This window comes from Vanessa tameamea, chromosome Z, assembly GCF_037043105.1.
Source record: "Vanessa tameamea isolate UH-Manoa-2023 chromosome Z, ilVanTame1 primary haplotype, whole genome shotgun sequence".
Taxonomy (NCBI): Eukaryota; Metazoa; Arthropoda; class Insecta; order Lepidoptera; family Nymphalidae; genus Vanessa; species Vanessa tameamea.
In genome coordinates, this window is record NC_087341.1 from 6,493,350 (window position 1) to 6,508,795 (window position 15,446).

Below are 15,446 nucleotides of genomic sequence, written 5' to 3' on the forward strand. Positions count from 1 at the left end.
TACTGCAAAAAGCTTTATTACTAATATATCACTTTTACTTCCAAACCTTACACTTACGACAAAATATAACAAAAATCAGAATATTAATAAAACTGCTAATATTTTTCACAACACTGTAAGTTCATATAAAGAAAAACCTACAATGATCAATAATAATGATGTTATTACTGTTTTGGCGAATGCCATAAAAAATAGTTCTAACGAAATAAATATTAATTTCCCTAATAATTCATCTATAATTATTGACATTCCAAAAATAAGCAATAACAACCGTGCTCAATACCAGGAGGGTGAAATACCCGTCATAAGAATATTTAGTCATGAATTTCCAAATGATACTGTTATCAGTGTAATTAATGGTACTGAAATTTTGCCAAATAAAGATTTTAGAACATATGAAAACAACATGCGAAAATCAGATCAAAATGGAACCAAAAAAATATCTCATAACATTAATAGCTTGTCACTTCTACAGACGAAGAATCAAGAAAGGACCTCAAGCTATCTTTTAGATGATAAGTTGATACCATTTAATGAAAGTATTGTAGGTAGACTGTACTTTATTACTGACCATAAAACAATACCTGCACTATTTATACAAAAAACTAATGGAGACGTACATTTAGGCTTAAATATATCAAATATTTGTAAAAAAACTAGTTGTTCTAAGTTATAAAAAAATTGCTGCTAGTTTCTTGTTAGTTGTTTTAGAAATATATTTATGCCGTGTCCCTAATATTATATATTTAATAAATATAATATATTTTGTTATTGTATCCGATTTTATAGTGTAATCGGTTTCAAAACGTTATTCGTATGGCGTCGAAATTAATACAAAATCGTTCCCGCGTAAAATTAGAAATAAAATCGATTTAATGTAAGATATTTGACGTTTTTGATTTTACTTTAACATCATAATTATAAGGTTTATAAAATTAAACAAATTATAATTTAAAAAAAGCATTGCTAGTACTGCTGTATTTATTAGTTGTGTATGTGGAAAGAAAGTTAAACCAAAAAATAAATAGGTAAATATCTTAATTATTTATGGAATAATAAAAAGCTTTTCGACCTATATTATTTAATGTTAAAAATAAAATCATTAGAGATATTGCTTAAAAACATGCTAAAATTAGTAGGCTCTAATTGATCTTCGATTATAATTATCCCCGTAAAACTATTTTAAAACTTGTCCGTTAAATAAAAATGTATCAAACTGCCAGCGATTTTTTTTTTATGTCGGTGTTACACTTGAGTAGATTGGATGTAGTATGTGTGGCCGCATTTTATCATAAATTACTTTCTAAAGTCATAAGTTCAAACTTTGTGTATAATATAATGTTGATTCTATTACATTTTATTAAACTTATTTGATTTATATAATATAATTAGTACAAATATTTAAAAAATAATTATACTATACCTGCATATTAAAATTATTTAAATTTGAAAAATATATCTATTTTTTAATCCATATTATATAAGCGTAGAAGGTATATATTATAATCAAATCCTTTATATTCACCACCAAAACTTATTTAACAAAACTAACACGAATAATCGATACTTTTATATCGATTATTTTCCATAAAAATATTATAATTTTTTGTTAGAGATCTATTTTTGGATTTTTTGGTCATAAAAGTCATGTTTGATATAATAAACGTAATAATTTTTAAATAATACAAAAGGAATGATTCTTAAATAATTATTCTTTATTAAAATCGATTCAGCGGAAATTGAACATGACTACCAACTAAACAAAACCAACGAGATAAACAAGATTTCTAAGTTTGTTAGTTTGTCAGTCCACTTGTAACGATCGAAGAGCGGTGAACATCGAGGAGAGGTCGTGGAGGAATTTACCATCTTAGCCACCATCGCCGTTCGCCAATTACACCATGGCTGATACCGAAAAGGCGCCGCAGCCGCAGCCCCAACAGCAGCAGCAACCTGAACAACAACCACAAAACCAGCAAGCTAAGGCGGCTAAACAAAAGCAGGTCATTGGTGAGTGCCGCTACGCCATCTTAGTTTTGCGTGTCCCGGTATATTAAAAGCACATGGTTTTTGAATGTTTTACTTTCATACATTTACATGCATTAAGAGCGAAAAATATTTATATTTTTGTATCCAAGCCGAATGTTATTTCTATTTACAAAGCTGGTTTAAATCAAAACTTGAGTATTGATCGTATAATGACCCCGGCATCTAGGCCGCGCTTCCTTTACATATAATAGTATTTAATAGCGAACTTTATTTTTCTAAAATTTATTGTTTCCAGTCGATTTTATTGTACTTTGCGCGTTTGGCTTACCTTCAATTATAGTTAGGGCATTTTTTTAAATGCTTGCGCATTACGTCGCTTTTAAGTGCATACAGCTACAAACCGTACCGCCATTTTAGCCTTTGTCTTTTTCAGGCGTGGGTATCAAACTTTATATTAAATGTTTTATTTTCTTGAATGAATGAATTTAAATAGCTTTAAAAGTAAATATAGGTAAAAGTTAATTGTTTTACTTTGCTCGTGACGAAGAAAATAACATTTATGTTTATTCCGCCACTCGATTTTTTTTTTTATTTTGATGCTTGTCCATATTCTTTATAAATGAATACATTGCAGAAGTCATGTTACGTTTATTAAAGCCGGCTAGATAAAGATAAAAAATGTTTACACTCCTATTATTATTATTATATAAGGAGTAAAATGAGCCCTTTGATAAAATTTATCGATCTGATATCCTTGTTCATAAAAATGTTTATAAAAAATTATCTAGTTTACAAAATAATGATTTTAAGAAAATCATAATTTGTTCTAAGTTATACATACCTACCTTCTAATATTCCTTAATTATAACCTACCTTCCAAGTTACTTATGGCATGCTACCAATACCTTTAAAATACTTTAGATATTAGACCTATATCATAATTTTTTCGCATCTATTTATCATATTTATACATATAAATTTCTTATTAAATAACATAACATTTGTTTTCTCATTACAGCTGAAAAGGTTTCGGGCACTGTAAAATGGTTTAACGTCAAGAGTGGATATGGTTTCATCAATAGGTAATTACGTTAAAATATTTTTTTTTAAACTTATTTTATAATTATACTTCCTCCAACTCCAACAACTACTACAAATTACATTTCCAAAGTACGTGCAATTTGGGACAAGTATATTCTGAAAAACAAGTCTAATTTTGTATAAAAATAATTTGCAGAGTCTCATTTAACAATATGTAAACTAAACAATTTTTAGCAGAATAAGCAAAAAATATTGTTCTTTCCAATGTGCATTTTAAAAACAATAGAAATTCCTTCTACAACTGCAAACTACTATCAAATAAATATGAAACACAGAATCTGTTTACCTTTATTAAACAAAAAGTGTAATCAAACAAACCCTTATTACAATATAATGTTTCAGGTATTAAGTACTTAATACATAATAATACACAATATAAGTATATTTAATTATTAAAAGCAACATTTATTCCTCTTTTTTTATTTGAATACTTGAAGTCTTAATGTTTGTTTTCAAAATGTAGAGAACTAGCCTATTCTAATGGCAAATATACAAACATATGTTACATATTTCACACTATGGCTTAAATTTTGGCTATATTATGCAATACAACAGTTTTTAATGAAGATCTTTATATATAACACACAACTACTTTTAGTCAACTTATTGTCTCAAATTAAAAATGAATTAATTACAATAAATAGTCTAATTTATATTACTTGTTTGGATTATTTTTAAAATAAATGATAGCGATATTCTGGTAAATATATATATAAGAAAATCTAACTAATTGAAATATAATAAAACATTTAAAAAAAATACTTGATGCTACCAATTCCTAATTATGTATACAACGACATTTTGTTAAATTAAGCTAAATAAAATTGTGTTTTTGTAGGAATGACACGAAAGAGGATGTATTTGTACACCAGACGGCGATCGTCCGTAACAACCCACGTAAGGCTGTGCGCTCGGTCGGCGACGGCGAGGCGGTGGAGTTCGCTGTGGTGGCCGGCGAGAAAGGCTTTGAAGCAGCCGGAGTGACCGGCCCCGGCGGTGAGCCGGTCAAGGGCTCGCCCTACGCTGCCGACAAGCGTCGCGGCTTCCCACGCCAGTCAGTACATTGATAAAATTATAAATCTCTATTTAAATATTTGTTTATTTTCGAATATTTACTAAATATAGACCATTTATAGATTCTACACTCGGCCTGGAGGCGGACGTGGTGGCGAGGGCGCTCCCCGCAGAGGTGGCATGGGACGTCGTGGACCCCCACCCAATCAAGGGGGCGCGCAGGGGGATGAAGGCCAAGAAGGTGGAGGTCCACCGCAGCGTAGGCAAGTATCGCCCTAAAACATTGTATATTTGTAAAATATGAATTTGATAACCCAATATTTTTTCCACATCTGTAATAAAATATTAATTAAATATAAATAATAAGGAGTATAGCCAATTTCAAGCAACCTATTTATTCCTCTTAATAATTTTGCAGCTACTTCCGTCGCAATTATCGCGGAGGACGCCGCGGTGGCGCTTCACGGCCCATGTACCGTGGCGGGTACCGGTACGTGCGCCCGCGCAATAATCAGGGTCAAAATCCAAACCAAGGTCAAGGCCCTCGGCAGAATGGTCAGGAGGAAGAAGTTCAAGCTTCTGCTTCCACGGCGCAGGTACAGAGCAAGGGCAAGGCTAACAAGGCCGCGGGTACCACCATCGAGACCACCACTAATGAAAGCCAGGCTTGACCCGCCGGCCTTCTCACAGTGTGGCACGCCTCTAGTAGTGCATGTAAATTCCAGCCGTGCCACACACCATCACAACTTACTGTCTGTCTATTCAACTAAAGAGTGTTTCGTTGCATCATTGCAATCGGTGATCAGATCATTGTACACCAGTTTTATGTGTAGAGGTAACTTTGTTAAAGGGGGTGTCACAAGTGGAACTGCATAATATCATGGATCAGAGATGTGATATTTTTATTATTTTATAATATGTTGTATACCATTTGGTGGCGGCTGGGCGGCGAACGATAGTATAAAATTATATTTTACTATTTAATCAATATTATGGCTCGCCGCACGCATATGCCTCTATTAAATTGCGTGTTTTAATATTAAAAGGTTTTTGATAATTATTGGTATACCTGTAAAATATAAAATGTCCTCTAAAATGAGAAGTTGTGCAATTTTAAATTATAATATATATGTATATGTATTGAGAAATGATATGCAGGTTCCGAGGCCCCAAGAGGATCTTATATTTTTAAAGTCATGTGAATTTATTTTTATCAACTTCTACAAGTTTTTAATTAGTGCATCATTTTTCTAAAATTTTAGTTGTACTTGTAACTTTAACACTCAGTGAATTAAACTTCTTTTTACCTGTGTGAAATTTATTTTATTTTTTAATAAATAATATATTTATAGTAACAAAATACAGTATTCTTGTCCTACAATTGATTTAACGTGTATATATATTTAGTTAAATAAAATAACTCACTGCTTTATTTTTCATATTGAGGTAATGTCACATTGCTTTCAGTCATAGCCTGGAACTTGTTGATCAAGAAATTTTGCTAAACTTATAACTTTCAATCCAGAGTAGAGCAAACATTTAAATTAATATTTAATGTTAAAAAAATTATAACTTGCAATAAAAATTGGTTTTTGTAGTACTTGCCGTCTACATTAAAGGAATTATTGTGATTTTCGCAGTATCTAGATCCATAAATAAGAAACAAATATACAAGTATTATTATATATTTCATCATATTTATTGATATATGGTTTATTTGAAAAAACTAAAAAAATACATCTATCGCAATTCCTCTTCGCTTCAAACATTTTTTTTAAACTGTTTTATTAAGAAATAGGCATGGGCGTTATCTAATTTTTGTGGCATCATTTGTGAAACGGATATTTGGATTGAATATTGATATATAGATGTCGATGCTTTAAATAATTAGTAACTCAAACATCAATATTGAATAAAGATTATTTGTATGGTTGCCGGTTCTCGCTTTGATACATGATGATTTTGAATCTATGTACTATAACAACATTAGCATTTATGAACATTTTTATGCTTAATTATACCTAATGCACAGCCATCGTCGATCATCGTTAAACATTCGCCGTGTTACTACTTACATTGTATGGTTAATGATATCTAATTCGGTTTCATTCGCCTCATCTCTTTCACACACGGGTTACCGTAAAGTTAAGAGAGACAGAACTAATGTTTCATGCGTTTAATGTTATCGTACATTGAATGCATTGAAGTAAACAATATTCATAGTTTTTAGATGTAAATACATATTTATCAATTCATGGAAATTTCGGTAGGCACTTTTCAGATGTTGATATAAGTGTTATACAAAATACAGTTGGTATAATATGAAAGACTTCGTGGGTGATAGTTTTAGGAATGTTCCTTATTGTATACTGACAGCTGGCTACTACTTATGAAGTGCAACGTGAGACCAACTCAAAACTGATTAATAACTTATCAGTTACATTACTAGAAATAATTTATATGCCTTCTTATTCAACGAGTAGCGAAGTTAACGTTTAAATCGATTATGCGAACCCCTGGACATACCGACTGATTCGTAAGAGCAACCCGAATTATGCTACATTGTTCTGTACAAAATCACGTTACCATAGTACACTTCGAACAAATGCATCCGCCATTTCTTCTAAATGTAAGTATTTATTTAGTTATTTAATATCTTGAAATGAACGTGAGTTAACTACAATAGTGTTGCATATCGATCGATAGATTATCGAAAATTGTGGTGTAAGCGATAGTATTGTCACGTGTCAATACTATCGATAGCATCGATCGCCAGTAATTTCCGATAGTATTACTTCCTCAAGATAAGTAATTTAGTAGGCGTAGGTAAATTTAGTAGTAAGTATAGTGTATATTTAAATAAATTAAATTAGGAAAATGAAAACTTTAATTGTGAAAAATGTTGCAGCTGTCAAAATTGTTTGATTTATAAATAAACATTATAAATACTCATAACATTAAAAAAAAACTTTTAGGAGGAGAGTGGCATTACAATGAAACTTCTTTGTAGTAATCTTGAGTATAGCGATTAGAATATATTAATTGCGATAATTAACAAGTATTTAGAAGGAGAGTGGCAGTATAGTAAATTGTAGCTAGTCTTCATTAATAGGCGCGAAAAATTTTCATTTCTCGGATCATTTTCTAAACAATTTGTAAATATATCAGCACAGTCCGAACACGTATTTTCGATTTTTCGAACTATTTCTGATTCAGTTACTCTATATTCTACTTCTTTATGTTTTTTATGACTTACGTATTATATGTTTTATGGTAGCTTGTAGTTGGTTTTTCCACTTTTTAGAGTTAAAAAGGTAAGAAGAGTTGCAACACATTACTAAAAAAAAAATAACAATTTTCAACAACAAATCAGGGCCTTTGATTCAAGATATACGTTCATTACCTACCTTTTGCTCAAAATTATTTTAACCTAAACTGTCAGAACTAATAATTACACAGTTTATAATTTTTATTCATAGTTTATTCTGACAATTTCCTTAATTAACAAAATCAACAATTACAAAGACAACAGATTTCTTAAGCACAAAAAAAAAAACAAATTAGCGTGGCCTTGGAATTTCACACAGTTATAATTAATTCAAATATTCAATTATTATATACAACTACACGTTACTGCTGAACGCTGGTATTAAAAATACAACAACCTCATTACTTATATTAAAAAACCAATATTATCAAAAAATCGCTGGTTATTGATAGTCCAAAACTATCGATAGTAGCAATAGTATCGCTACTACCAATAGTATTGCTTATAGACAGCTAGCGATACTATCGATAGTATTGCTCACGGAGAGCTATCGATACTATCGATAGTACTATCGATATTCTAAATAATTTTCGAGGTCAACAATCGATAGTCAAACAATCGATAGTTCTGCAACGCTGAACTACAATCACTTTCAAACTAAAAAATCATAAGGCATAAATTTAAAGAAATCAAGATATTAACTGTTGCTTTTCAGTAGTTACCACTATTTACGCTTATAGAAAAATGCCCATTCTTGGTATTAGTTTTTCTCGCGCTCGTATAAATAAAAAGAATTCAACAAGTTTGGCTATCGGGTACTGTGTACATCGACGGACGATTTGCTTGAGATAAAAATGATCCCAATATTTAATGAATGTCCGGATTTCGGACTCCGGAACAATACGTCACATTAAGTGTTGCATTTAGTTCCAAATTAGACAGACAGAATAATCAATACAATATTTACAAATTGTAACATAAACTCATTGTAAAATTTGTTATAATTATATAATATAGATAAAACTAAAGAAAATATATAAATTCGAAGTTTGTATAAAGCTAGCATAATTTATTAGTTTACTTGATATGAATTCCGATTGGCGATTTAAAAAATTAAGTATGGCAACCTCTACTCAATAACATCATGCTGTCCTGTCCGGCCAAATCGGCCATTGTGTTGTTCATTTCATTGTGTTTTACTCTTCCCTCAAGCAAATATATGATATAAAATAAATTTTATTGTTGAATTACTAAGATTCCAACGTTTTGATTAGATTTAGTTGGTGTGTTTCCTAGTAGTTAACTGCTCTTAAGTGGTGTTGTATTGTTTATTAAGTATGTGTTAAAAACTTAAGAAAAATATCTTAAAAATTATTCGATCAATTATTAAATTTTGACCTGAAAAAATGCTGTATCAACTTCAGCATTTTTTCAGTATTTGTGTTTTGATATCTACAAACGCATCTTTTGGAACAATCCCCTACCCAATAATTAAACGTATACAACTCATGAATATTTCCCATAAAGGTAAGCAGATTACAATTGAGTTCTTTATGTTTATGTATCTGACACATTTTATAAACCTGACTTCTTTTTTAAAAGAGCATCAGTATAGATTTACAATAATGTATTACTTAGAATGTTATAAAGGACCTGTATAGAAGTAGTAGAAATATCTAATAATCTCTGTTTTAATATTTATTTATTTTTCTTCAATCAAATTACTCATATTAGACCTATTGATGTATCTTGTGAGAAATATTTTCAATAGAAAATGGTTAAAACGAAATTAGGTATAAAATCTCTTATTTTAAAAGAAAAGGCATTATAAAAGTATTTGAAAAATATTAAAATAATAATTATATATATGATTATAAAAATATGAAGTTACATGAAAATAAAGGATTGATTTTTTTTTGCAGTTGTCTCCAGGAATCATCGTTTGTATAAAATGTATTACTTGCAAATTAAGTAAACATAACAAGTGAAGGAAGCATTTTGCCTATGCTTTCTTTTGGACATAGAAGATTTTGCTTTCCTCATTGAATTTCTAATTTATAATGAAGAATATATTATTCTGTTTGTGAAGACCAGAAGAGAAAAATATTTGAAAGAGATTGGTTCTACTAATTAAAATTGTTTATAATTATTTTATTAATAAATATTTTTTGTGTCAAATACACATATTCCAAATCTTTTATTTATATATATATATAATATTAAAAGTATATAAAATAAATAAATATATAATATTAAAAGTAAATATAAAATTAAAAGTAAAGCAAAAATAACAGTTATTTGAAATCTTTTTAGTATCTATTAATACAGTAATACCCCAAACTTATGCGATAGGTGGGACCGAGTGTTATCTCTGTAAATCGAATTCATGTAAGTCAGGGTACAATTTTGCATATAAAGACATACAAAGTATGTTTAATTAAGACCAGAGACTAAATAAAACAATAATTTAGGAAATAAATGTAACTAATTATTGTACATAATATGACAAATTTTATTAATATAAACTATAAACACAATCCAGAGTTATTTTGATGTAGAAGGTTTCATAAAATTAACAAAGTTGTTTGATGAGTTAATTATTATTGCTTCTCCCGTAATATCTCCTAGTAGCATGCTAGTAATTTTTTTATTCCTTGTTTTGTAACAGAAATGTGATCTTCGTTGGAGTCTATGCTTTGCAAAATTGTTAACCCTTTTCAATTGAACTGATAACTTCTGTCAAGTTTCCAACTCATTTTAACTGGTTCCAATGAATCAAGATTCTCAATGTCTTCCATGTTCACGCATTTTTATGAGCTCATCAATTGTAAGCTTCTGATTTTGTGAATGCAGCAGTTGTTGAAATAATGTGTGGTATATATAACACATTATTTTTTATTTATAAAATCATGTGTATCATGAATAAAATACAGTTTTATATGCTTTTTTTTATTGCACTTACTTAAATATGACATCTTTATATATTGAATCACATGTCAATTTAGGTAGGTTTTGAAATGCCTTAGAAATTTCTTATAAATTACAATTTAACTAAAAAAATATAGTTTCTTCAAAAAAACATTTGTATAAGTTTATATCTATGAAGAGGTTTAATCCAAAGAAAATAATTACAGTAATGTATACCTATGTTAGCTGAGAAGTGACTTTCATTTACAGCAATTTCAAAATAATATGTTAATGTATCTAAATAATAATTTGTTTGTGATATACAGGTAACAATTAAATTAAATGCTTTTAACTATCATTATACTCTAACTAATTCAAACCAATTTATAATATTGCAATGTTCAACGGGCTGTTCAAAAAATATTAAAGAACGCTGTGTCCGAAAATTGATATAATTATTGAGTTCATGGTTGATAGTACACCTTGGGAATGAAACGATCGCCTCCTGGCTATTTCTTTTGATTGAATATTTTTAATAATCACAATGATATAAATAAATAAGAAACAACATTGAATTATGATTTTATTACGAATAAAATTAGACACATTTGAAAAGACAATAAATGACATTCATTTACTTTTAAATATTATATCATATATGTCATTCACCCCCTCCCTCAAGACACTAACGTAATCGTTTAAATAGTTCGGCATTCTTCGCTGCCGTATCCATAGATAATACATATATACTGAAATAGATGCGACACAAGCGAATCAGCTATTTATTATTATTCGCTAGATGGCGCTAGTTTCTTAGAGCGTATATATATATATATATATTAAAATATAATAACTTTTTATTTACTTCGAAGGAGGTTGATAATTAAGGAGGGATACAAGTACACCACTGAATGTACTATAAGTTACCTACATCTTGTATAGCATGCATTTAAATCTATTCTTGCGTTTCTATTGCTAAGATCAATAAAGAAGGATTTTTTATAGAGTTGAGTTAAATTAATAAATTGTTTTGATTCTCTAATTATGTGAATGACTGATAAAATTATATTGATAAGTATGTCAACCGACTGTCACCTTTCTTAATATACAGAGCTGGAATAGCATTTCTTGTTAGCCTGTTGCTTGGTGATATGTAATATTTTCAAAAGGTTTATTGCATACTCTCATTTGGTTATAGATGTACATATTTCCTTTTTCTGTAGTGTCATTCTCTAACACTGCTTTCCAGATTTCAAACCTTTCTACATCTTTTTGAGGCTTAGGGAAATGATTCAGTGGACCTGAAATTTAATATTTGTATTAAAGTCAGTTGATTGTATTCAACAGATTCTTGGTTAGGAATAGGATTTTCATCTTGAATATTTTCAGAATTTTGGATTTCATGATTTTCACTACAATCTTCTAAATTTTCTGGTAGTGGAGCCAATTGTCTGTTAGAAATTGTAGTTTCTCTTCCGTCTGGCAAACTAACATACGAATATTGCGGGTTGGGCTGGAGTCATTCTACTTCTTCAACTATAGGATCGTACTTGGTAGCTATCACATTCTTTCTCATTAAAACAGGTCCTGGATTTAACACCCAAGAAGGAAATGATTCGCCGTTTGAAGTTCTTCGGGCATGGTTGAACATTCTTTCGTGTGGAGTTACATTAGTACTAGTACATTAAAGTGACCTGGTGGAGTGTAAAGCCACTGGTAAAGCTTTTTCCCAATCTGATATCTCCATATCTTTGGATCGGAGGTATAATTGTATGTTTCTCCAAAGAGTTCCATTAAGTCTTTCAACTTGTCCATTCCCCTGGGGATTATATGGAGTTGTTCGACTACAATTTATCCCAAGAGAGTAAACAAATTGCTTCAATTGTTCATACATAAATGTCGCTCCTCTATCTGAGTGTACACAAAGCGGAGTGCCAAACATTAAAAAAAGATCCTTTAATTTAATTACAGTCGTTGCAGTCATATCTTTGCAGGGATAAATACATGTAAATCGGCTGTATTCATCAATAATCGTTAACATATATTTATTGGACGGCAGGGGCCCCTTAAATCGATGTTCAATTGTTAATTGTTACTGATACTTAGTAGTAGCTCTTTTTAAACTAGAAAGTGAGGCGGCAGCGGCTTAAAATTACAATCATGTGCTAATAATTTCAGTGCGCGTACGTACTCTGTAATAGTTTCGTCCTGTCTTTGTTTTCGAGCATCTAGAGTATATCGAGCAAAAATTTCATTTTTAGTACACGATAGGAGACAGTTGATTTATTAATAATTTGAGTTTCATTTCATCAATTTCGTTACAAGCTTCTTCTGAGATAAAATTTATGAATGTATACCGAGTGACCATACAGAGTGACCATCGCAAATCTGCAGACGCCGTATCAGATTCGACATTAAAAGTTTCAGGACGAAGATATCTTGACATGGTAGATATATAAGATGGCATAGAATATTCTTCTGACATTGGTATTATTTATTCGTAATAAATTTATATAAATAAATAAGAAACACCATTGAATTATGGTTTTATTACGAATAAAATTAGACACATTTGAAAAGACAATAAATGACATTCATTTACTTTTAAATATTATATGTCACACATATTGCCAAAAAAAAACAAAGATCCGCTAAATTCTTTCGCCGATTCTTCTCAGATCAGGGTATTTTCTTTTCCAAACCGGCGCGTGTGTAGTGTTCCAATTTGACAATCAATATCTATGTGTTATGCTTCTTTATCGAATAAAGGTTTTTTTTTTGATTCGTCAACAATTTGGAAAATAAACAGGTCGACAAGAATGAGTTGATTTTTTATTAGCTGCTAACTATAGTTGTTGAGTCATGTTGGTTTGTTGATCATTTGCCTAGAGTGAATTTAATAATACATATCGTAGGATAAGCAGCAAAGGACCGGATATTTAGAATCTTAGGTAGGTTTTATCAATCAGAGCTATTTATAGGATCTTTGACCTTCGAGCGAATGACAATCTCTTTATGAGCGTTGGTTGGATGCTCTGATTAGCTAACGACTATATTCTTTCGTCTTGTCAGATATTCCTATAGTCCTATGTTAAATAAACTCTTAGATCGGCGATCAAGTATCCCATTGTCATAAAGTTTCTCATTCATTAAGGACTCTAGCCACTCACTTTTGCGATATCCTCTAAAAAGGACTCTTTAGACAATGAGTGTTTTCGCCCAATAATAATTCCTCCGATGAGAACCTTGGGCTGCACGTCCAGTCTTCGAGTTATAAGAGGGTCACATACTTGTTGTCCAGTCGCGGTTAGATGAGGCTTCAATTTGATTTCAATAAAAAAAAAACGCTTTAACTGGTGACCTGGTGATAAACTGGTCCGACTGGTCTGGTTCGTTTTACATCTAATCAGAATTGCGTTGAGAAATGAGTTACCATTCTTGATACCATTTATTGTGATATGTTTAAATTTAGGTCCTAATTAGAAATACTATCAAAATAAATACATACGAAACTATACTTTATTCAAGGAAATTCTTGCGAGCACTTTTGAGACATTTTACAATCTAACAGTTTAACTTCGATAGATTACAATATAGCGAAAAATAATGCGTTAAATTGCAATCATATTTCACGGTTCACAATATTTCGACAGTTTACAATCTGACGAGATAGATTGTAATCTAACGATGTTTGTAATCTTACAGTGACAAATACAAATGAATATACAAATACCTCCTACATTGAAATCAACAAATGCCAACAAAACCATATACTTACATATAATATGTATTTCCACTATCGAAACTTGGATACGGTTGTACCTGTATTTTTTATATATCTAGATAAATTATTTCTGAATAATTTGGCAAACTGCAAGAGAACGAGACACAAAAAATCTCCAAGATTTTTATGGATAACATTAATATCCAAGTACGATTTTTTTTGACTCGAAACTTTTCGCATTAGAAAAGTTTGTCTGACTCATCCCAAAAATGGCACTCACAAAGTTTTACTTTTGTATGTGTCAAAACAATTTGAGGTCCTTGTAATGGGGACTATAGCTCGAAGTCTCCAAAAACAATATTTTGTTCAAGTTCTTACTACCCCCACCCAAATCCATCAGTGTTAGGCATTTTAATATAAAAAGGCAACACTGTTGTAAACTGTAGTTGTTTTAATGTACTGCAAACATGGCGCTTAATGTCGTATGTATTTTGAGGTAAATTTACAAGGTATTTATTATTTTCATATAACCAATAAATATTTCCAAATATTGATCCGATTAATCACCTGCCTGAATCGTTTATAAACATTTCTACACATATTACGAGAAAAGAAGAAAAATAAAATGTTTTAAACTAAATATTGTTTTAATATATAACAAAGCAACCAAATATAAAGCTTAAATACATTTGATCTCATTAAAAATGTCTAAATAATTTTTTTGTTGATAGACGACGTACAAAAGTATCGAGTTAGTACAACTTAGTAAAGCAAAAACCATAAAGCAACATCATCCACCCTCGCTCTAGACTTCCGCAATATCAGGAGGCTGAATTCCTGACGCATCTGCGTCTATTGATGTTAGTACCAGCGCATTTAAAAGGTATACAACTCTGTATTCTAGGCTTTCAAAAATGTTGTTGCTTAAGCAAAGTGGAAGCATTTGTGGCAGAATGTTTGAGAAATTGGTGCTGACTAATCTTAGTCCAATTTACACCCAACAAGACTCAAACTTACGTGTTTACCGCTAAAAAGTCACCCATTTGCCATATCCACTTGTTTTGAAAACACTCGCCTGGCTGCCACAACCAGTGCGGGTTTACTTGGCGTGGACAATTCGAGCTTCATGCATCATGATCCAACAATTATAAAAAACGAAAAAAAACTACATTGAAAAATAAAATAAAATAACGGATATTATTGTTTAATAATAATACATATTTTAATTACAGATGAATATAAAATATTTTAAGTATTAAATAGCAGCAATAGTGTTGATACTGTTGGACTGTAACGAAAAAGTTCGATCCCACGGTACCTATTTCTGACTTTTCGAAGTTATGACTTTTTATATTACTGATTTTTATTATTTTTAGTGGTTACTGAATATTACTAGGATACTTTGCCATGAGGAGTCAAATATGTACAATAAAACATACTTTA

At 30.4% G+C, this 15,446-nt stretch overlaps 1 protein-coding gene across 1 annotated transcript; it reads left to right on the plus strand.

The window, feature by feature from the left end:
• The first annotated feature begins 1,780 nt into the window (after positions 1-1,780).
• Positions 1,781-5,421, plus strand: LOC113401751 (Y-box factor homolog). Its single transcript, XM_026641769.2, has 5 exons — positions 1,781-2,010; positions 3,008-3,071; positions 3,929-4,144; positions 4,227-4,367; positions 4,523-5,421. Exons 1-5 carry the CDS (start codon positions 1,902-1,904, stop codon positions 4,773-4,775), a joined length of 783 nt encoding a protein of 260 aa, XP_026497554.1. The 5' UTR covers positions 1,781-1,901; the 3' UTR covers positions 4,776-5,421.
• Positions 5,422-15,446: the final 10,025 nt, after the last annotated feature.